The sequence below is a fragment of the Bos mutus genome, chromosome 24 (assembly GCF_027580195.1).
Source record: "Bos mutus isolate GX-2022 chromosome 24, NWIPB_WYAK_1.1, whole genome shotgun sequence".
Classification (NCBI taxonomy): Eukaryota; Metazoa; Chordata; class Mammalia; order Artiodactyla; family Bovidae; genus Bos; species Bos mutus.
In genome coordinates, this window is record NC_091640.1 from 61,151,533 (window position 1) to 61,170,634 (window position 19,102).

General features: G+C 45.5%; 1 protein-coding gene and 1 long non-coding RNA gene across 4 annotated transcripts in view; one reads left to right on the top strand and one right to left on the bottom strand.

Annotated features, from left to right (window-relative positions):
• Nucleotides 1–4,804: 4,804 nt before the first annotated feature.
• Nucleotides 4,805–11,670, bottom strand: LOC138985393 (uncharacterized). Its single transcript, XR_011462452.1, has 3 exons — nt 11,341–11,670; nt 8,193–8,275; nt 4,805–7,258 (listed from the first exon to the last, which is right to left on the bottom strand). It is a non-coding gene; the product is annotated as an uncharacterized lncRNA (long non-coding RNA).
• Nucleotides 11,671–12,098: 428 nt separating this feature from the next.
• Nucleotides 12,099–19,102, top strand: part of PHLPP1 (PH domain and leucine rich repeat protein phosphatase 1) — a 230,366-nt gene continuing 223,362 nt past the window's right edge. For all 3 annotated transcript variants that reach the window (XM_070362033.1, XM_070362032.1, XM_005910191.2), the window contains exon 1: nt 12,099–13,345. In XM_070362033.1, coding sequence (XP_070218134.1) covers nt 12,232–13,345 — 1,114 coding nt within the window. In that variant the 5' untranslated portion in view covers nt 12,099–12,231. The remainder of the gene's footprint in view (nt 13,346–19,102) is intronic.

The following is a 19,102-nucleotide window of genomic DNA, read 5'->3' on the forward strand; positions in this document are numbered from 1 at the left end:
GTCCTAAAGGAAATCAGTCCTGACTTCTTTTGAAGGACTAATGCTGAAACTCCAATACTCTGGCCACCTGATGTGAAGAGCTGATTCATTTGAAAAGACCCTGATGCTGGGAAAGATTGAGGGCAGGAAGAGAAGGGGATGACAGAGGATGAGATGGTTGGATGGCATCACCAACTCAATGGACATGAGTTTGGGCAAACTCCAGGAGATGGTGATGGACAGGGAGGCCTGGCATGCTGCAGTCCATGGGGTCGCAGAGAGTCAGGCTTGACTGAGGGGGTGAACAACAAACTCTGAAGGGCAATCAACGTCTCACAGGGAAGGCAGTGTTACAGGAGATCTAGCAATACTGGTGCTTCCTGAATAGATTGGCGGCCTCCTCTTTTACAGACTGCCTCTCCTCCCTTCCGGAGGAGCCTGGGTCCGCAGCCCTCTGTCCTCAGGAGCTCCGCCCACAGGGGAGGCTCCCCTGCCCTCGCCTCCGCAGCCGCAGGCCTCCCCTCCTCCTGCTGACCCGGCCAGCAGCCCCTCAGACCTGCGCTGCTTTCCTTCCCCACTCCCCCCACCCCTCCCTCTCTTCCTTCTTCCATCTCTATCACTTTAACGTCCACTACCATTTCTGTGGGATTTCTTGAGAGATCAGAGTTCAGTATTTCGGTCTGCTTTCTCTAGCCAGAAATTGGTCTTGTTCTTAATCGAGGTTGTGTACAATGACTTCATGGATATTTTTTTTCACTAGTTCTTCCGCACATGTGTCCTTTACCATCGCTCCTCGGTCTTCTCCTGGTTGTGGTCCAGGTTTAGGATGCTGATAGCTGGTTTCTGGGGTGAGTGCGCCCAGGGACGGCTGGGCTGTTGGGTCTGCTGCCCGCTAACTCACGCTGCACACATTCAGTGCGGGCCACCTGCTCTTCCCAGGTTTTGTGCTGTCTGAATGACTGGGAGTTCCTCATTCTCTGACACGGGCCTCAAATACTGCACTTCTGTGTTAGCAAATTGCAAAGAGAGGACATGAAGACCTGTCTTCCCACTAATGGGTAAATTTGCGCTGCAGTGCCTTTTGTGGTTTTTTCTGGATGAGAAGCCACAAGGAACTGAACTTTATGTGGGGCACAAGCAGGCTGATTCCTACTTTCTTATGGGTGCGCTGGTCACCCAGCATGGAAAACTGAGTCAAGGGACCGCAGACTCCTCTAGAGGAGAAGGTGAGATCTAAAGAGGTAAACCGCACAGTAAGTCAGCTGTGCGCTCTGCTGGGACCCTCGGCAGGCATGACTGACTTCTCCTTGTCCCCAGGATCCGCTCGGCATCACCTCTTGTAGGAAGCCTTCTTTCACTGCCAGACCACCCTCCTAGGTCGATTTGAGAATATTTTAAAAAACACTTATGTATTTATTTGGCTGCGTCAGGGCCTAGTGAGGTCACATGGGATCTTCTGTTGCGGCTCCAGGATTCTCCAGGTGCCTGGGCTTAGCTGCTCCACGGCAAGCGGGACTGTAGTTCCCCGACCAGGGATTAAACCCACGTCCCATGCGTTAACAGGCAGATCCTGGGCCCCTGGGCCAGCAGGGAAGGCCCCGATTTGAGGGTCTTTACCGATGCCCCAGATCAAAGTGGAAACAGCGTCAGACTTTATTTTTCTGGGCTCCAAAATCACTGCAGATGGTGACTGCAGCCACGAAATTAAAAGACGCTTACTCCTTGGAAGGAAAGTTATGACCAACCTAGATAGCATATTCAAAAGCAGAGACATTACTTTGCCAACAAACGTCCGGCTAGTCAAGGCTATGGTTTTTCCTGTGGTCATGTATGGATGTGAGAGTTGGACTGTGAAGAAGGCTGAGCACGGAAGAATTGATGTTTTTGAACTGTGGTGTTGGAGAAGACTCTTGAGAGTCCCTTGGACTGCAAGGAGATGCAACCAGTCCATTCTGAAGGAGATCAGCCCTGGGATTTCTTTGGAAGGACTGATACTAAAGCTGAAACTCCAGTACTTTGGCCACCTCATGCGACGAGTTGACTCATTGGAAAAGACTCTGATGCTGGGAGGGATCGGGGGCAGGAGGAGAAGGGGACAACAGAGGATGAGATGGCTGGATGGCATCACTGACTCAATGGACGTGAGTCTGAGTGAACTCCGGGAGTTGGTGATGGACAGGGAGGCCTGGTGTGCTGCGATTCATGGGGTCTCGAAGAGTCGGACATGACTGAGTGACTGAACTGAACTGAACTCAACACATCAAACTGTGCTTACCCTCATTGTTGAGGATTCCTACTCAGTTCTTACTCTTGGGCTCCCTTCAGATTGTAACAGCCCTTCTCCTAAAGCATCCTCCTTTCAGACAGTTATTACCACACAAGTGGCAAGGTTGCCATACACCATCATCACTTTGATCGAACTTGCATAGCCTTCAGGTCTCTGTGGCAATATACGCACATCTTAGCGTGGGCTGTTTCTACATATGTCTACTTTCAGCAAGTTTTTCACTTTGAAGATTTTGTCCTCGAATTCTTTGAGTGGGAGGCCCTAACCAGAGCGGCCTGTATCCTGATGACGTCTGTCATGTGTCTAGCTCCCAGACTTCCCGGGAGAATTGGGCAAAGTGATGTACATACACGAAAATACTGTGTCAACAGGAATGTGCCAGAAGGACACAAGGCATTGTTTTTGCAACACATCCTAGTCTTTATTTACAGTCCAACCTGAAGTTTGGATTAGAAAATGACTTTTAATCTGAGAAAAAATCAGTAATTTAACAGACCCATAGATGTATATGTAATGCAAGCTGTCTTATGTGTCTAAAAGTACAATGATTAGAGTTTTACCAGTTTTTCTTTCCTTTTTTTTGCAATGGGCTTAAGATTTTATCATTTGAAAGTGCCTATCTCACCCACCCTGCACAATATTAAAAAAATAAATAAAACTCGTGTTCAGTTCTACATAAAAACTATGATCATTTTGCAACTATAATTAATTTAAAATACACCTGAAGTAGACTACAGATGGGCTTCCTGATGGCTGAGCGGTAAGGAACCTGCCTGCCAGTGCAGGAGATGTGGGTTCATCCTTGGGTTGAGAAGATCCCTGGAAAAGGAAATGGCAACCCACTTCAGTATTCTTGACTGGGAAATCCCATGGACAGAGGAGCCTGGTGAGCTGTAGTCTAGGGGGTCCCACGACAATCAGACACAACTTAGTGACTAAACAACAACAGACTGCAAATACAAGAGATACTATAAATTAATTAGCATTTACTGTGGAAAAGATACTATAAATTAATTAGCATTTACTGTGGAAATTTTATGTAGCTTCCTGTGTCTTTCAGTTGTGGACTATGGGTCTCTAATTTAAAAAAATTTAATTAAATACATGAACCAAAGCTTTTTTCCTTACTTTTTGATTGGTATTGATATTCACTAGAAATCTCATCAATCAACCTTGACTATAATACTTATATTTGAGTAGGGAAAATATAAATATGAGCTTTCCCACTCTATCATCCTTCAGCGCCCTTTGCCTGATTTAAATCTAACATGCACCAGTTTAACAGTTAGGTTCTTATACTTTTACATACCAGAAGCAAAGTAGGTTACAATTCTAGAAAACATATGTTAACATTACTATCAACCTTCAGAATACAAAAAAGGTGTAATGGGAAAATGTTCATTCTTTGAAATATCACAGGGGCAAAAAACAGCTATTGTCAGATTTTGAGTTTTTCCTATTTTTTAATATTAAAAATTGTATATACTCCAATAAGGGAATAGTCAGCCCATTTCTCCTTTCTTACCTCCTTCCCTCCTGCCTTCACTACCCCCATCCTTCTTTCCACTCCCAGGTTATGTGATTCTAAAGAAGGGAAGAAACTCCAGTTTGAGAAGCTGATTCCCGATGAAGAATCTAGGGCATCTGCTTTTGTAAGAGCAATGCTGGTGGGCAGGTGGGTACTTCTTCTAAAATTGTAGATCCAAGAGGAAGGTTTATGGATGATGCAGCTATCACCATATTCCTCATACTTAACACAGAGCTGGCTGGTAGCAGATGCTAGGTCAGACTTCCTGGAATGAGTTCATCTGCATAACTGGACCATCACAATTCAGATCATATCACTGTATGGCCCAGAGTCAATAAATATAACTCAGACTAAGTCTAGATCTACAAGCTCGCATGGGGCTCAAACAAGGAGACACAGACTCTGGTCCATGTGCTTTTGCCCAGAACTTTAATCTTACAGGGCAAATGTAGAAACTAAGATGCAGGGGCAAAGTTGGAAAGTGAGTGCCTTTCTACTGCTCCTCCAGGTTTCGCTGCCAGTTTTCGAGTCGTCTCCATATACTCACCCTAGCTTTCTCCTTCCTCTCTAGCCATGTGACCCTAGAAAAGATGCTGAACCTTTCTGAGTTCTTCTCTACAATGAGAATCATATACAAGTCTTAAAGGGGTTAAAGAGATCACATCAGAAAACATGTGACAGGCTTGACAGTGGTCTGGCCTGGGGCTGCCAGCTACAATGCGGAGCACCAGGTTAAACTCAAATCTCAGGCAGTGACATTTTTCCATATACAGATGCCCACATATTGCAGTTACTGGGTGTCTTGTATTTGCGAGACCTGGCCACCCCATCATGGCATGTTATGTGATGTTTCCTCATGCAACATGGCATAGGTTTGGTGAATGTTTCCTTGGTAAGTGTTTCCTCATTTCCACTTCCTCACAAGATCATCTAAAAAGAACACCAGATGCTGCCTGATTTAAATGTTGCTAAATTGTGGTCGAAGGACAGAGAGATAAGGAAAGATGACTCTCGCAAAATCCGCTATCACCATATTTTTATTTCCACAAATAGTAAAAAAAAAAAAAAAAAACATAAAAATACTGAAGGCCAGTCTAGTGTCCCACCTGATTCACTCTTTATGGAGCTTAAGTAAATCATGGTTCTTCAAAGTGATGCATTTTTATCTAGAAATCTAAATTATCTTTATATCTATATATCTTTATAAATAAAAAATAAATTTATATTTATATTAAATATAAATTTATATTATCTTCATATATCTTTATTTTTCATGTTTATAGCATAGTTTTCAGTGAGAAAACTATGGGATGGGATAGAAATTGTAAAATCGTTATGATCTCTACACCATTAAAGTACACAGAAAAAAATCTAAAGGAAATATGTGAAAATAACTCCGGGTCACTGGAGTTTTTTTTTTTTTCCCTCAAATTTGTATCTTTATATATATTGACCAAACTTTCTATAATGAACTGATTACTCTTAAGTAATATTTATAGTTCTCTCTTACTTTAGATTTTTAATTTTTCAATTGTTTTAAATTATAAGTAAAATTTTAATGAATTAAGTGGCGGGAAGCTTAATTTTAAACTTTTAATTATGAACAAAATGTAGAAATTCAGATTGTAGCAAAACCATACAGTTGATCTTAGAAAAACAAAACCTTTGTTCTGAAGTATGAAACAAGCAGGAAAGTGCATCAAGCACAAATGTATGGCCGAACACATTTTTTTAAAACAGACCCAAGTGCCCACCGCCTGGGTCAATACACAGGACACTGTCAATGTCCCGGGTGCCCCCTCCCCCTGCCACGTGCTCTATTTCCAGTCACGAACCACTCAGTTCCACCTCATTGGTCTGTTAGTTACTTCCTTCCTTTTCATTTCAGTTTTGCCATCTGAATCACGCCCTAAACCGTGCAGGTTAGCGTGGCTGTTTCTGAACTTGACACAACCGTGATCCTCTGGCACACCTTCCACCGCCTCTGGCTGCTCTCACTCAACGTGCTGCTAAGGTTCATCCGCACCGCCCGGCACTGGGGAATTTAGCCACTGTTGCTGCGTGTTGGTTTTTCGGACTCTGCTGGCACTTGTTTACCTTTTGCTGTTGGTGGACGTTTGGCTGATCCCGGCCGTGGCGCCGGGAACCGTGGCTGCCAGCAGCTCCCGTGTCTCCTGGTGCACAGTGCTCACCGGACTGACGTTCTCACCTCTGTGAGCTGACGTTGTTTTGTGCTAATGAGATTTCTACTCACTCGTGACCATAAAAGGGAAAACTGATAAAGACCCTGGAGTTTGGAAGTCTGAGGCTATGGATCTTATTGTCATAGACTGGCTCCTATTTGTGACAAATTCATATTCTCAAGGACTGAAAACACAGCAGTTTCCTTAAATGTCAAAATAAACCTGCTGTTACTTTAAATGCATTAGAAATTCTTTTAAATGGCAAGAATCAGCCTTAAGAGCCTCTTTATTTCAAATTAATGTCATCTAAATGTGAAAGCCTCTGCTTTGTGACTAACAAAAACATTTGCCAATATTCCAATTTAGACAATTTTGCCTTCAGCCAAAAACCAGAAATTTCTTGAGCTGGTAGAGATTTTTAGAGATGCTTCATTTCATAAACCCTTCATTTCATAAATCAGTAACTGAAGCCTTCTTGAGGCCAAATGCCTTCCAAGTTCCTGGTTAACTAGTTAGTATAGAACCAGGACCAGAATGAGGACTTTCTGACTTCCAACCTTAGGTATTATTTTTGTTGTCATTCAGTTGCTCAGTCGTGTCTGGCTCTTTGTGGACCCATGGACTGCAACATGCCAGGCTTCCCTGTCCTTCATCTCCCAGAGTCTGCTCAAACTCATGTCTATTGAGTCAGTGATGCCATCCAAACATCTCGTCCTCTCTTGTCCCCTTCTTCTCCTGCCTTCAATCTTTCCCAGCATCAGAGTCTTTTCCAATCAGTTGGTTCTTCTCATCAGGTGGCCAAAGTATTGGAGCTTCAGCATCAGTCCGTCCAATGAATATTTAGGGTTGATTTCCTTTAGGATCGAGTGGTTGGATCTCCTTGCTGTCCAAGGGACTCTCAAGAGTCTTCTGCAATACCACAGTTCAAAAGCATCAGTTCTTCTGGACTCAGCCTTCTTTATGGCCCAGCTCCCACATCCGTACATGACTACTGGAGAAACCATAGCTTTGACTAGATGGACCTTTGTTGCCAAAGTGATGTCTCTGCTTTTGAATATGCTGTTAGACACTAGAGAGAAGAGATTGCAGTAATGCAGCTTCAGGATAAGGAAGGTTGGCAATTACCAGGAGCGGAACCAGCCAAGAAAGAATCCCTCATCCAACCCCCAGCCTTCAGAGGGAGCACGATCCTGCCAACACTGTGATTTTGGACTTCAGCCTCCAGACTGTAAGAGTTTCTGTTGTTGGAGCCATCCAGGTCATGGTACTTTGTTATGGCAGCTGTAAGAAACAAATATATCTAGGAGTCCAGCTCAGTGGATTTGGTGGGAAACGGGAAAACAACAAGATTTCTAGGGATTGAGAGTGTCTCCTATAATCTATTCTGGGGCAGAAAAAGAGAATTCCCATGCCGATTCCTCAGGGTATAATTAATGCCTCTAAGTATAGGAGAATCATCTGGAAGATGTGTGTTTGTGTGCTACGTCGATTCAGTCATGTCCGACTCCTTGTGACCCCACGGACTGTAGCGCGCCAGGGCTTTGTCCATGGGCTTCCCCAGGCAAGAGCACTGGAGTGGGTTGCCATGTCTTTCTCCAGGGCATCTTCCCGACCCAGGGATCGAACCTGGTCTCTCGGGTCTCCGGCATTGGCAGGGGGGTTCTTTACTACCAAGCCACCTGGGAAGCCCCTACCTCTGGAGGATACTTTTTCATTTTTAGTTGTGGAAGATTCAGGGGGAAAAGGTTTGGAATGTTGTAGGAAGGATACTTGTTAGATGTGAATCTTCACTGAAAGAAGTATTAGGCTACTGTTAGAACCCAAAATAGGATTCTAAAAGTTGGGCATCAATTTTCACTATGAATATATTTAAATGTATCAATATTATAGGACCCCAGTATTTAAAACAATTGTCCGATGAAGTCATATAAGAGAAAGAATAAAGTACTTTGGGAAGAAAAATCTATAGTCTAATGTATAGTTTATATACCTAGGTTTTCATATATCCCATTTGCCTGAAATAAAAACCATCTCTACAAAAGAAGAAAGTAGGTCAATTTTAACTAAAGCTTAAAAAAAATGACAATGCCTATAAACTTTCTTAGGGAAGGTATTTTTGTCTATACTATTCACTGGGGCGGGGTAAATGATGCCTACATTTAAAAGCTTAATAAATACTTGCTGAATGAATGTCCCAGGTAATTCATACTGTTACCAGAAGTGGTAGGATTCCATGGCCTCAATTTTTTTCTCTAATACTTCATTGTTGTGACAAGAAGAAACACATCTCATTTGTTTCTGTGAGGAATGAGAAAGAGACAAAGAATTAGGAGACAAACAAGCGTGCACTAAGATCTGAAACGTTACCAGGCCGTATGCATAAAGTAGGCTACCTAGAGCCAGGCACAATCTTGATAAGAGCTCACGTGGTAAGTCTGCGAGGCATGGGTGAAGCCTTGGAGAGCTGAGGAGGTGTCACCCTGCCAGTGAGCAGGGAACATGTGGATTCAGGTTGGCTACCCTGGGCCCATTTACTGCACTGAGTAGTTATTTGCTATCGTAGTAAAAGAGAATGAGTAAACAGTGAGCAATCTAGGGACGGTTAACCACTAGTAGCTCAAAGGATATACAAATGTGAAACTATAATTAGATTCCTGTTCATCCTGTACTAACTACTGTATTACATGGTATGTTGCATCTTTCTGAGTTTATTTCTGAACACAGCTGAGAACTTAACAATTCAGACTGAAACCATCCTCTATCAATTCATGCCTCCATTAAGATTCCAACTGCTTGTATTAGAAAAAAAATTCCAAAGATGGCTTCTTTTTATCTTGGATCTAAGGATGCAAACAGGATTAACCTAGATGCAAAACACAGCAAGTCAGTTATCAATCACACAGCATAAAATAAATTGTAACAGAAAAATTGAAAATTACATTCTCTTTTTCTATACTTAGCTGTGAAAATATTTTAACAAGTTGGCATCAGGGTTTGCAACTTTTACATCTGTTGTTTCTTTGGGGGATTATCTTTTCACATTGGAAGTTGTGATTCTTTGAAAAGTGAGGCTTGTTACAACTGTGTATTAGATTGTACACGTGGGACATTTTAGAGGGCTGGGGAGCAACTGTGAGTTACCGTGGTTTCAAGATACTGTCCTAGTCCCCATTCTACTTGTTAAGTAGGAAAAGCTGCGATTTCCTGGGTATCTGGAAAACATTTGCTCTCCACTGAAATCCTTTCCTCATTCAGAGAATTTGTACAGCGTGGCTTGGCTCATATGGTCTGGGGGATGTTCCATGATACTAGCAAACTCCAAGTTTCATTGTCATTATCACCATCTTATTATAACTCTGAGGTTCCAGTTGGTCTCGTGTTCAGGGTACTGTCTATGCTTTACGAACTCCTATTTCTTTCTCTCTCCTCTCACCCGCAAGTTCAGTCGCTTTATTGAAGGTTTGGAAGTGGAACCAGGCAGCGGTCCCCAACTTTTTTGGCACCAGGAATGGGTTTCGTGGAAGACAGTTTTTTCATGAACTAGGGCAGGGGTAGGGGGGGTAGATTCGGGATGCTTCAAGGGTATTACATTTACTGGGCACTTTATTTCTAATGTTATTATTAACCAGCTCCACCTCAGATCATGAGGCATCAGACCCCGGAGGTTGAGGACCCCCAGAACCAGGGATGGGTCACACCGTGGACCCTTGCCCTTCTGCTCTCCCTCTGGTTTTTATGCTTTTGGATACAATGGGATATGATCTCTTGTAGATTATACACACTATGCCTGAAGTAGTTTCTCTACATAAAAATTATATCCTTCATTCTCCCTCCCTTCATCAAAAGAACAAAAAGGACCCACTGTTTTTGAGGCTGGACTGGACTTCCTTTTTCTTCACCTTGAGATATTTGACCATAATTCACTGCCCCCTATCTCCTCCCAATGTTAGTAACCCTTCACACCACGTCTGGCAGGTAGGTAAGAAGACTCTCCAACCTCTTCCTGCTCCAGTGCTTTGCATACTAAATTCTCTGGCCAATGCTTTTTCTTTAATTTTTTTCCGGGGGAAGTTTTTGATTACATATACCTTCAAGGGGTAAACACAGTTCCTAAAGGACAGAAAGGCAGAGTGGTGGTGACTGTCAAACTGCAGAAGGCCCACAGCTGATTAAGAACAGCGCTGTAACCGAGAGGACATGCATGGACCCTGGGCCAGGGGTGACAGTATCTCTGACTGGAACAAACTCCCCTTGAGTTTATTACCTTAGCTACATAAACATAACTCTAGAAAGCTGATATATGAGAGTTAATATATATTTCTTAATATGCAAAAAATTAGAGGCTTAGAGGAATCCATGAAGGAACTAAAAAATATACAGAAATGTAAATAGTCCACGTTTTAGTACTGAAATTTAACGTGTTTTTAAAGTTTAACTCAGTTTCATTTGTTTCTGAAAATTTCGTCCAAAGTGAGGTCTGTATTGTTGGACTCCTTAGACTAGGTCAGTTCCCTCATTTTTATTTCTTCCCATGACGCCTGGTGTTTTCCCCTCTTCCACATCCCTCTCACCTGTTGAACCTCTTTGCCTCTAATCTATAAACTCTGTAAAGGCAAGGGCAGTGTCTGATTTATTCCACTGCTGTAACAGACTGCTTGGTATATGTTTATAATTGTTTGTTAAATTAATTGTATTTTATGTCTCTCGGAAAAATTTGCATTCTCCCTAATTTTACAAAAGTAATTCTGAGCTGTTGATTGAATTGAAATGGAATAAACATGTTTCATGAGGCCAAGAGGTAATAATTCAAAAGAAAAATATAAAAAGTCATCTACAGGAATTTCAAGAGTCAAGATAATATTTTTTTGTCCTGTAACTTCTACTCTTCAGTGAAACTGTGTAGATAACCCAAGTACAACTTTCTCTGCCCTTATTAGTTTCTATTATTTCAGCTACAAGTTCCAGTTTTTCTTCCCTCTCTGTTTCTCTCTCCTTCCTCTTTCCTCAAACCCCCTACCCTCAATTCACCCCCAGGTTTAGTAACTTTATTGATGTTAAGCAGGCCCGCGACTGTTTGCAGCTGCAGAAGTCTTACATGTAAAAATCCAGATTTATGAAACAATACGGAGGAATGGTAATTCCATTAAAAAGGTTTACCAAATTCTTTTAAATAGTAAACTGCTCTAATCCAGCCTACAATATTGTTTTAACCGACAAGAAAGTACAACTTTTTACGGCACGACTAACATTGTGGTCGCAGAATATAATTTTTTCTGAATATTGAAGGAAAAACCAAGGGAAGACGTTAAAAGAGAACACAGGGCCCGGATCTTCTGTCCCACGTGTCTCCATTCCAGCGTTACCTCTGCTTCCCATCGCCTTCTGTGTCCTCAGTCCTTGTGGACCTCAAGCTGAGCAGGGAGAGGGCCCGGTTCTCGGCCGTTCTCCTCACACAGGAGCTGCAGAGGGCCGGGCCGGGGCGGCACGACTGCCTCCGGGCGAGTTCATAGGTGCTGAGGGGAAGACCGAGCGCCCGGACCTTCGTGCCATCTGGAGTCTGAGCCCTGTCTCAACTAGCTCGGGGAAAGCCTCGGGGAGCAGGAATTGGCGGGTAACTACAAGTTCACAAACCGAGCATCCCTGAGCATCGACTCCAACATCAGAGGGCACCAGACCCACTGTCCGGGGCCCGCGGCGGGCCGCAAGACGGGGAGGTGCTGGAGGATCTCTGGAACTTGTAGTTCGCCACGGCCCCCTCGGGGACGCCCGACCGCGGCCTGGAACTACAACTCCCAGGTGGCATCGCGCGCCGCCCGTCCCTCGGCCCCTCCCCTCTCGGGCCCGCGCAGGAAGCCCCCGGGCCTGGCGGCGCGGCCCCGCCCCCCAACGCCGTCACGCTTGTTTACCCCGAGGCCCCGCCCCGCGCGCCCGCCCGCCGGGTCGCTGTCACGCGGGTAATGCATATTCATGAGGCGCGCCGCCCGCCGGCCTCCCGCCCGGCGCTCCCGGCGCGCGATTAATATTCAATGAGGCCGGCTCGGCGGCTGGCTAGGCGGCGCGAGGCGAGGGGCGGGCCGGGGGCGGTGGCGGCCGGGCGGGCGCGCGGGATGGAACACCGAGACGCCGACGGAGCGCTCCGAGCAGCCACATAATCGCCTGGAACGGCCGCGCAAACGCCACTGGCGGCGCCGCCGCCCCCCGCTCGCTGTGCGCCCGCCGGCCCCCGAACCGGGGCCGCGCCGAGCCCCGCCGCCATGGAGCCCGCGGCCGCGGAGACCCGCGCGGAGGGCCGGGCCGCGGCGGGCGGCCCCGGGCCCGCGCTGACCGCGGCGCCGGGCCGGGCGGGAGGCGCGGCTCGCAGGCGGCGGCGCGGCCCGGCGCCCCTGCCCGCCGCCGGCGGGGCCGCCCCGGGGCCCGGCGCCAGCTCGCTGCTGCTGAGGAGAAGCCGGCTGAAGAGGAACGCGTCCGCCGCCGCCGCCCCGCGCCCCGCCGGCCTCCCCGCCCCCGGCCCGGCCGCGGCGACGCCGTGCTCGCGGAGCCTGGACCGCCGGGCTCTGCTCCCGCGGCCCCGGCAGATGCTGCCGCTGCAGCCGTCGGACCGGGACTGGGTGCGGCACCAGCTCCAGCGCGGCTGCGTGCACGTCCTCGACCGCCACCCGGCCGCCAGCCGCCTGCGCCCGGTGCTCTGCACGCTGGACACCACGGCCGGCGAGGTGGCCGCCCGCCTGCTGCAGGCGGGCCCCAGGGCCGGCGGAGTGCTGAAGGTGCCGGGCCGGGGCCCCGCGGGGCCGCCGCCCGGGAAGGCCGCGCTGGCCGCCGTCGGGGGGCCGCCGCCGCGCCGCGCCTCCCGCGCCGGCCCCGCGCCCGCGGGCTGCAGCCTGGGCACCCTGCGGGCCCCGGACGGCGCGGGCCCAGCCCCCGAGCCCGAGAGCCCCCGGCCGAGCCCGGGCCCCGAGGGCGCGTCGGGCCGGCCGGATCCCTACTGCTCGTCGTCGTCCGAGGAGCTCGAGGCTGACCCGGGCCAGCCCCGCCTACGCGGCCGCTCTTCGGGCGCCCGGCCGCTCTCCCCGGCCGCCTCCCCACCACCGCCGACGGCCCCGAGAGGCGTCGAGGCCTCGGGCGGCGCCGCCCGCGATCGGCCGGCGGAGGAGAGCCCGGACGGGGACGCGGCGGCCGCGGAGAAGGCGCCCCCGCCGCCCACCCTGTATGTGCAGCTGCACGGGGAGACCGCGCGGCGCCTGGAGGCGGATGAGAAGCCGCTGCAGATCCAGAACGACTACCTCTTCCAGCTGGGCTTCGGGGCGCTGTGGAGGGTGCAGGAGGAGGGCCTGGACTCGGAGGTCGGCTGCCTCATCCGCTTCTACGCAGGTAAGGCGGTCACCTGCACCCGCGCCGCGCGCGCCCTCGGGGCTCTGTTAGCCCTTCGCGGCTCTCGCGGACGACCCGTGGGACCGAGCCGAGCGCTTCCCGCCGCGGGCGCGGGGCAGGCGGCGGGGCCCCGGGTGCACATGCTCCTGAGAGGAGCCCCGCAGTGACAGTGCCGCCTTCGGGCTGCGGGGCTTGGGGCTTCAGGGCAACTTCACGTGCAGTGAAACCAGCGGAGGAAAAGGACCGCGGGAAACGTTCCGGAGCACCCGGCCTGCGTGCGACCGTGCGCGGCCGGCGGCGCCCGCCCCGAGCTCAGTCCGGGTCGGCCGGTGCCCTGCTCCTGCTCCCCGTCCTGTCCTTTACCCACTTGGTCCTCGGTGGAACCCGGCAGCCACGATCCTCTTTAGTGATACTTTTCCTTAGCGCTTCTTGGCTTTATTTCAGTCTCCTCTGCAAGTGTACTTCTTGCATCAGAAGTGGTTTTGCCTATTTCTTTCTCTCAGTTTCTCCCCTCTAACCTTTATAGCCAGAACTGACAATGTGACTTCCAATAGGGATACATAGGGGTCACAGTAGGACTTTTGATTGTCGTCTCTCACTGAGTGTGATCTAAAATCCTCCGCATCCGTTTTCATTTCTAGATTAAAGATCTTAAATTTTTTCATTGGGATAGAATTGATACATTAGATCAAGTTCTTGACCAGGGGTGACTAGTGTTTCTCTTTTAAAGAGTTGGCTGGTGCTAAATTAGGGAGCTATGGGTCCTGGCTATATATTTGAGCTTAATAAGTTCTTTATGTCCTTTTCCTCTGCTGGTTTGAAGAATCATGTTTTAGTGGCAAGGAATTTTATTTAAAACAAGGTTAGTGTAATAGTTAGATAAGAAGTTACATCTTCCCCAAATTTACTAAAGTAGTAAATTACTTCTGCGCTTAGGCTGTAGGTGGTGGTGGAAAGAGAGTCAGGCTTGGAATCGCATCCTCTGCAGCCATTCCCTCCAACTTCATGCTTCTGGTCCACTCGTGTGTTGTAGTTGCAGTTTAGCCAGTTTGAATGAAGAGCTCTTTACTCCTACACTGAGATATGCAAGACTGGTAGCATTCCTGGCGAGATGTTCCTTTATGTTTAATTGAGGTTTTTCTGCAGTTCACGTGGATTTCTGATGGATTTTGGCCTCATAAAGAAAACCGTATCGTAGTACAATAGCATTTGCAGTACCTGAAGATAATGTCCCAACCGGATGACAAGTCTTTAAAAAGATTATGGCCTAGAAAATAGGTGATTTTTTTTTTTTATAATGTGGGAGCAACAACTAAATTCTCCTCTCTTGCGGCTCATGTAATTTATAAAATACTGTTATTTTATGAAAGCATTAAATGATAATCATGCTTGGAATGAGTGTTTTGTTAACATGAGAATGGTAAATGCCTGTGTGTGTGTCTGTGTGTGTGTAAAGAAGCAAGGGCTGTGTTAAGCATATTTTGAACATATTGAACATATTTTGCATGGAAAGAGCTCTGCATGCCTCATTTTCCTCATGATTGAGTTGTTGATCATGATAAATGTCCATGGGAAGGGTTTTAGGTGTCCTAGTCATGGCATTTAAATCTTTGATTCCCCTTGATTGTCTCTTCAAGTGTGTCTGAAATGTTCTAAGTGGATGATATATAGGTGTTTTTTTCTTTCTTTTTGTTTTTTAAACTTACCTCGGTGTAAAGTTTACAGATTATCTTTCTGGTTAAATCTCAAATTTCTGGTGTGCACATTTTAATCTTTTTGTTCTGTTCTTCATGAAAAGCAGTAATTGTTACTTCACTCTAAACTTAACTTGCTCTGCTGTAGTATGCACAGCATAAATACATATACCCCTCTGTGTATACGCTTGTAAAGGTAGCTAATAAAATGGGGAAGCCACACATAGCATCCAGCCTATTCTTGAAAATGAAGCCTGTATACAGGAGTCCTAGAAGGAAGGTGCCTGATCAAGATGTCTAATTGCACATTTTATACAAAATTGAGTTTAAGCCAAAGTTAATAGAACTTTTGCTGTTCTTTGCCATAGAACAATCTTGAACCTTTGCAAGGAAATGTAGTTGTTGATGAACAAAAGGGCTTTGTTATAAGGTGGTCTCGCTTATCACAGGAACATTATCAAGACTTCACATGTCATGGAGGTTTGCATTGAGCTGGGAGGAGATTCCCAGAAATTACCCCTTTGGAATGTAGGACACCCAACAAGAAAGTAGTAATTCTTTTCCTCAAGAAGAGAATTAACATTGGTTTCACAGGAGACCCTTTGAGTGGGTGTTTTGTACCACATTTGTTCTTAGAATTTTGCATGTAACTTACTTTTAAATTTGTCGCTTTGCGTCCCTTTGTTTATATGTGTGGCTGGAGTTTAGGATAGAGTAGGAAGTTGCCTTTGGAGGCTTCTGAATGTTTTCCTGTATTTAAATTGAGCTCGTTACCTGTTGTTTATATAGTTTGTCTGTTTATCAGTTGCCTTTTTTTTTTAGAAGCTCTTGTTGGGGAAGACTTCATTCTCTTGAGGTCACCTTTCAATTAAATTTTAGTGTTTATAACTTGGCCCAAGTGATTCTCAAAAAGGCTTTGGAAGCCATTTGTGTGGTTTTTTTTTTAATATTTAAATATTTATTTAGGCAAAGTAAAATGAAAGTCTTTAATGAACTGAAAGGCTTTGGACTCAGGGTTCTTTGTGATTGCAGAGCTGTGATAGAAACTTTAGTTTGAAAATCGTTACTGCTCCTCTCAAGAAGCCATGCTCTTAGCTGACTTAAAATGAGAAAAAAATTAATTGTGGCTTTATCCGAAATAACTTGCATGAAGTATTAAGTCTGTTAGGTACATTAACATTTAATTTGCTTTTAAGATCAACCATCTTAAATTTTACTTGACAGAGAGTACATTTAGGTGGGAAAAAAAATTCAAGAATTTATGTTGCTCACCATCGGTAATCAGGCTGTGTTTTGGACTCCCTGGGGGCACCTGAGTCGTTGATCAAGGGCGGTGTTACATGGTATTTCTTTATATTTTTGACTCTCTTCTGCCTTTTTGGGTTAGTCATCTCGCTGTTTCAGCTCAGACTGTGACGGGGAAAGGATGTTGACAGAACAGAGAGCACTCCCACTGTGCCTGGTGAACCTTGGACAGGATATTTTTATGTGTGGCTTTCTGGGATTGCTCTGGAAAAGAGACTTCTCACCCGCTCCTATTTCTCTTCCTTTTCTCTTCTGGGAATGATCAGACCTTACATGGTTTCCTATGTGAACTCGAGGCGGGGTGGTTCAGCATTAAGCTGCAATATTGACGAGCAGTGTCTTGCTGCTGTAATCACAGCGGTGTTGAGTAGCGTGGTAGGACATGTGACACCAGCGTGTGCTTCAGCTCCTTTTAAGAACAAAGGGCTTAACTCTGTTTTTTACATTTATATTTTATACTTGTTTTTGATGTAAAGTGCGTGCTGTCTTGTCCTTCATTAACTGTGGTTTGATAACATCTATTAATATGTTGGGTTTATTATCTTCAAAAATCTTAAAAGAGCTTTCACATAAATTATCTCGTGTCCTTTCAGAAGCATTATTAGGGAGGAGTCAGTGTCAATCCTCTTTTCAGACAGAGAAGCTGACTGTAAAGAGTTCTGATTCTTGCTTGTGGTTTTTCAGCTCTTGGCAGAGCTAAGAGAGCATGCCCGTTCTGTCTTAAAATTCATGTCACTTTCCATGAATCGATCTCATTTATGTTTGGATTTTTAACTTGGTTAAAAGCATTCAGGAAATACGCTATTTTTTGCTGGTAATGAGGTGATAGTATCCTCTAGTCCCAAGTGGTATTCCTCGTAAAATGTGGACGGCTCTATTTTGATCACGCTGCCTTTACCATGAAGAAGCAAGACTGGACAGTGAGGGGCAATACAGAAGGAGCACGGAAGGGCTCCGAGTGTCCCAGGGCAGATAGTCCTACGTGCATTCAAGTTGGTGTGAAATACAGCTCACCAAATGGTTCTTGATTCTCTTGCTTGAGCATGTCTCAGTTGTTAAACCATAAAATTGTCACTGGCTATAGAGTATTAGCACTTGATCTGAAAAGTGGAAAAGTTCTGAAGATGGAGGTGTGACACTTCAGTTCCTTTAAAACATAGCTTTACTTGTAAGTGTCAAAAATAGCTATCATGAAAGATTTGCACAAATCTTTTATTTGAAGTAAACTTATTTGTACTTTAGTGATCAATAGTGCTTTATTAATGTCACTATGCTGTTCAGTTTTTGTAATTTCTGTATTATACAGGGCCAGAGAGTAAGTACTCTCCCTAAGTTTCATAGTTATTCCTAAAATGATGTGTGTGTGTGTGTGTGTGTTTTAATTGTAGGGAAAGGAGATGAGTGTAAATAAGTTTATGAAGTTTCTTTTTTGTATCTGTAAGATTGTTAAATGATTGATTTCCCCAAGATTCTTATTATTTTTTAAAGTGTAAGGTGTTTTATTTTGTTGTTCTCTTTCTTTATAGAATGCTGAATTTGATTTCTTGGTAACATAGCATTTATTGAGGTTGTGTATGATCCAAGGCTCGTATAATACTTGGCACTTTAGTTTAAACATTTGTTGAGTTGAATCTGTGCATTTTGTGAAGCAGCTGATGGTGTGTATCCTGAATCTTCGGCTTTCCTTCCTGTTTCCCCAGGGATTGTGTTAAATGCACACACACATCTCTCCCAGGACACAGCCCTCTCCCAGGACACACACACCCACACCCACACCCCCCTGCCTACTTACCTGCCTACCTCCCAGGGCAGGAGATTGGAGGTGTTAATACCTTCACGTGAATGAAGCTCTGTGTGGATTTTGAGATCCTCTCTCAAAGTTTTCTTAAGAGTTAAGGTGTGCCCCCCTCCTTTTCACAGGCATCTCTTACCTCAACTTTGAGATGAATTTAATGAGGCATCTATCAAATGAGGCGTCTCAGATTTAATGATTTGATTATGTGCCAGGGTTGAACACGGTTCAGTCTACCTGGACAGGAGAAGGGTTTAATTGTGCTGTGACAGTTGAGAGACCCTGAAGCCACTCAGTAGAAAAGCCTTTTCTTTAAAGATGCTGACATTTTGAAAAAGAGAAAGAAATGTTATTAAAACGTCCAAAATAGTCTGGGTAAATTAAGCCTTTTTTTTCTTTCCTCTGAAAGTCTCACCTTCTAAAACCTACTGCACTCCAGGCTTCAGGGACAACACTGACGAGAGGTTTTGAGTCTGGCTTCAGGTCCCTGTGCTTCTTGGGCAGACTTTTATACTTGCCTTTGGTTTTCTAAAGACAGTAGAGTTAAAGTAAAACCAAAGAAAATTGACCATATGGATTCTTTAGATGTATTAGCTGCTTATAACCTAAGTCTCTGTGACTGGTTGTTATGAAACTTCCTCTCTAGGCTTTGGAAAGTTTTCATAAATTGAAATTCCGGGGCCTGGAAAAAACAGACTTTAATGATAGTTTGATTAAAGAACATTAGGATATTTGGTCAACTAAGAAATAGCAGCTCTTTCAAGTTATGTGATAATTGTACTTTATAATCAAGAATAGTAATGGTTACTGGATTACTGAAGGGTAATTACATGTCAATTTAGAGATAGAATGGTTTTGTTTTATATATATATATAAAATACATGCCTGGTATGCCTTTTAGTGTGTTAAATGAAGCAAAGCATAACCATCCCATAATGCCACATTAATGCTGAAATGTTTCCCTGT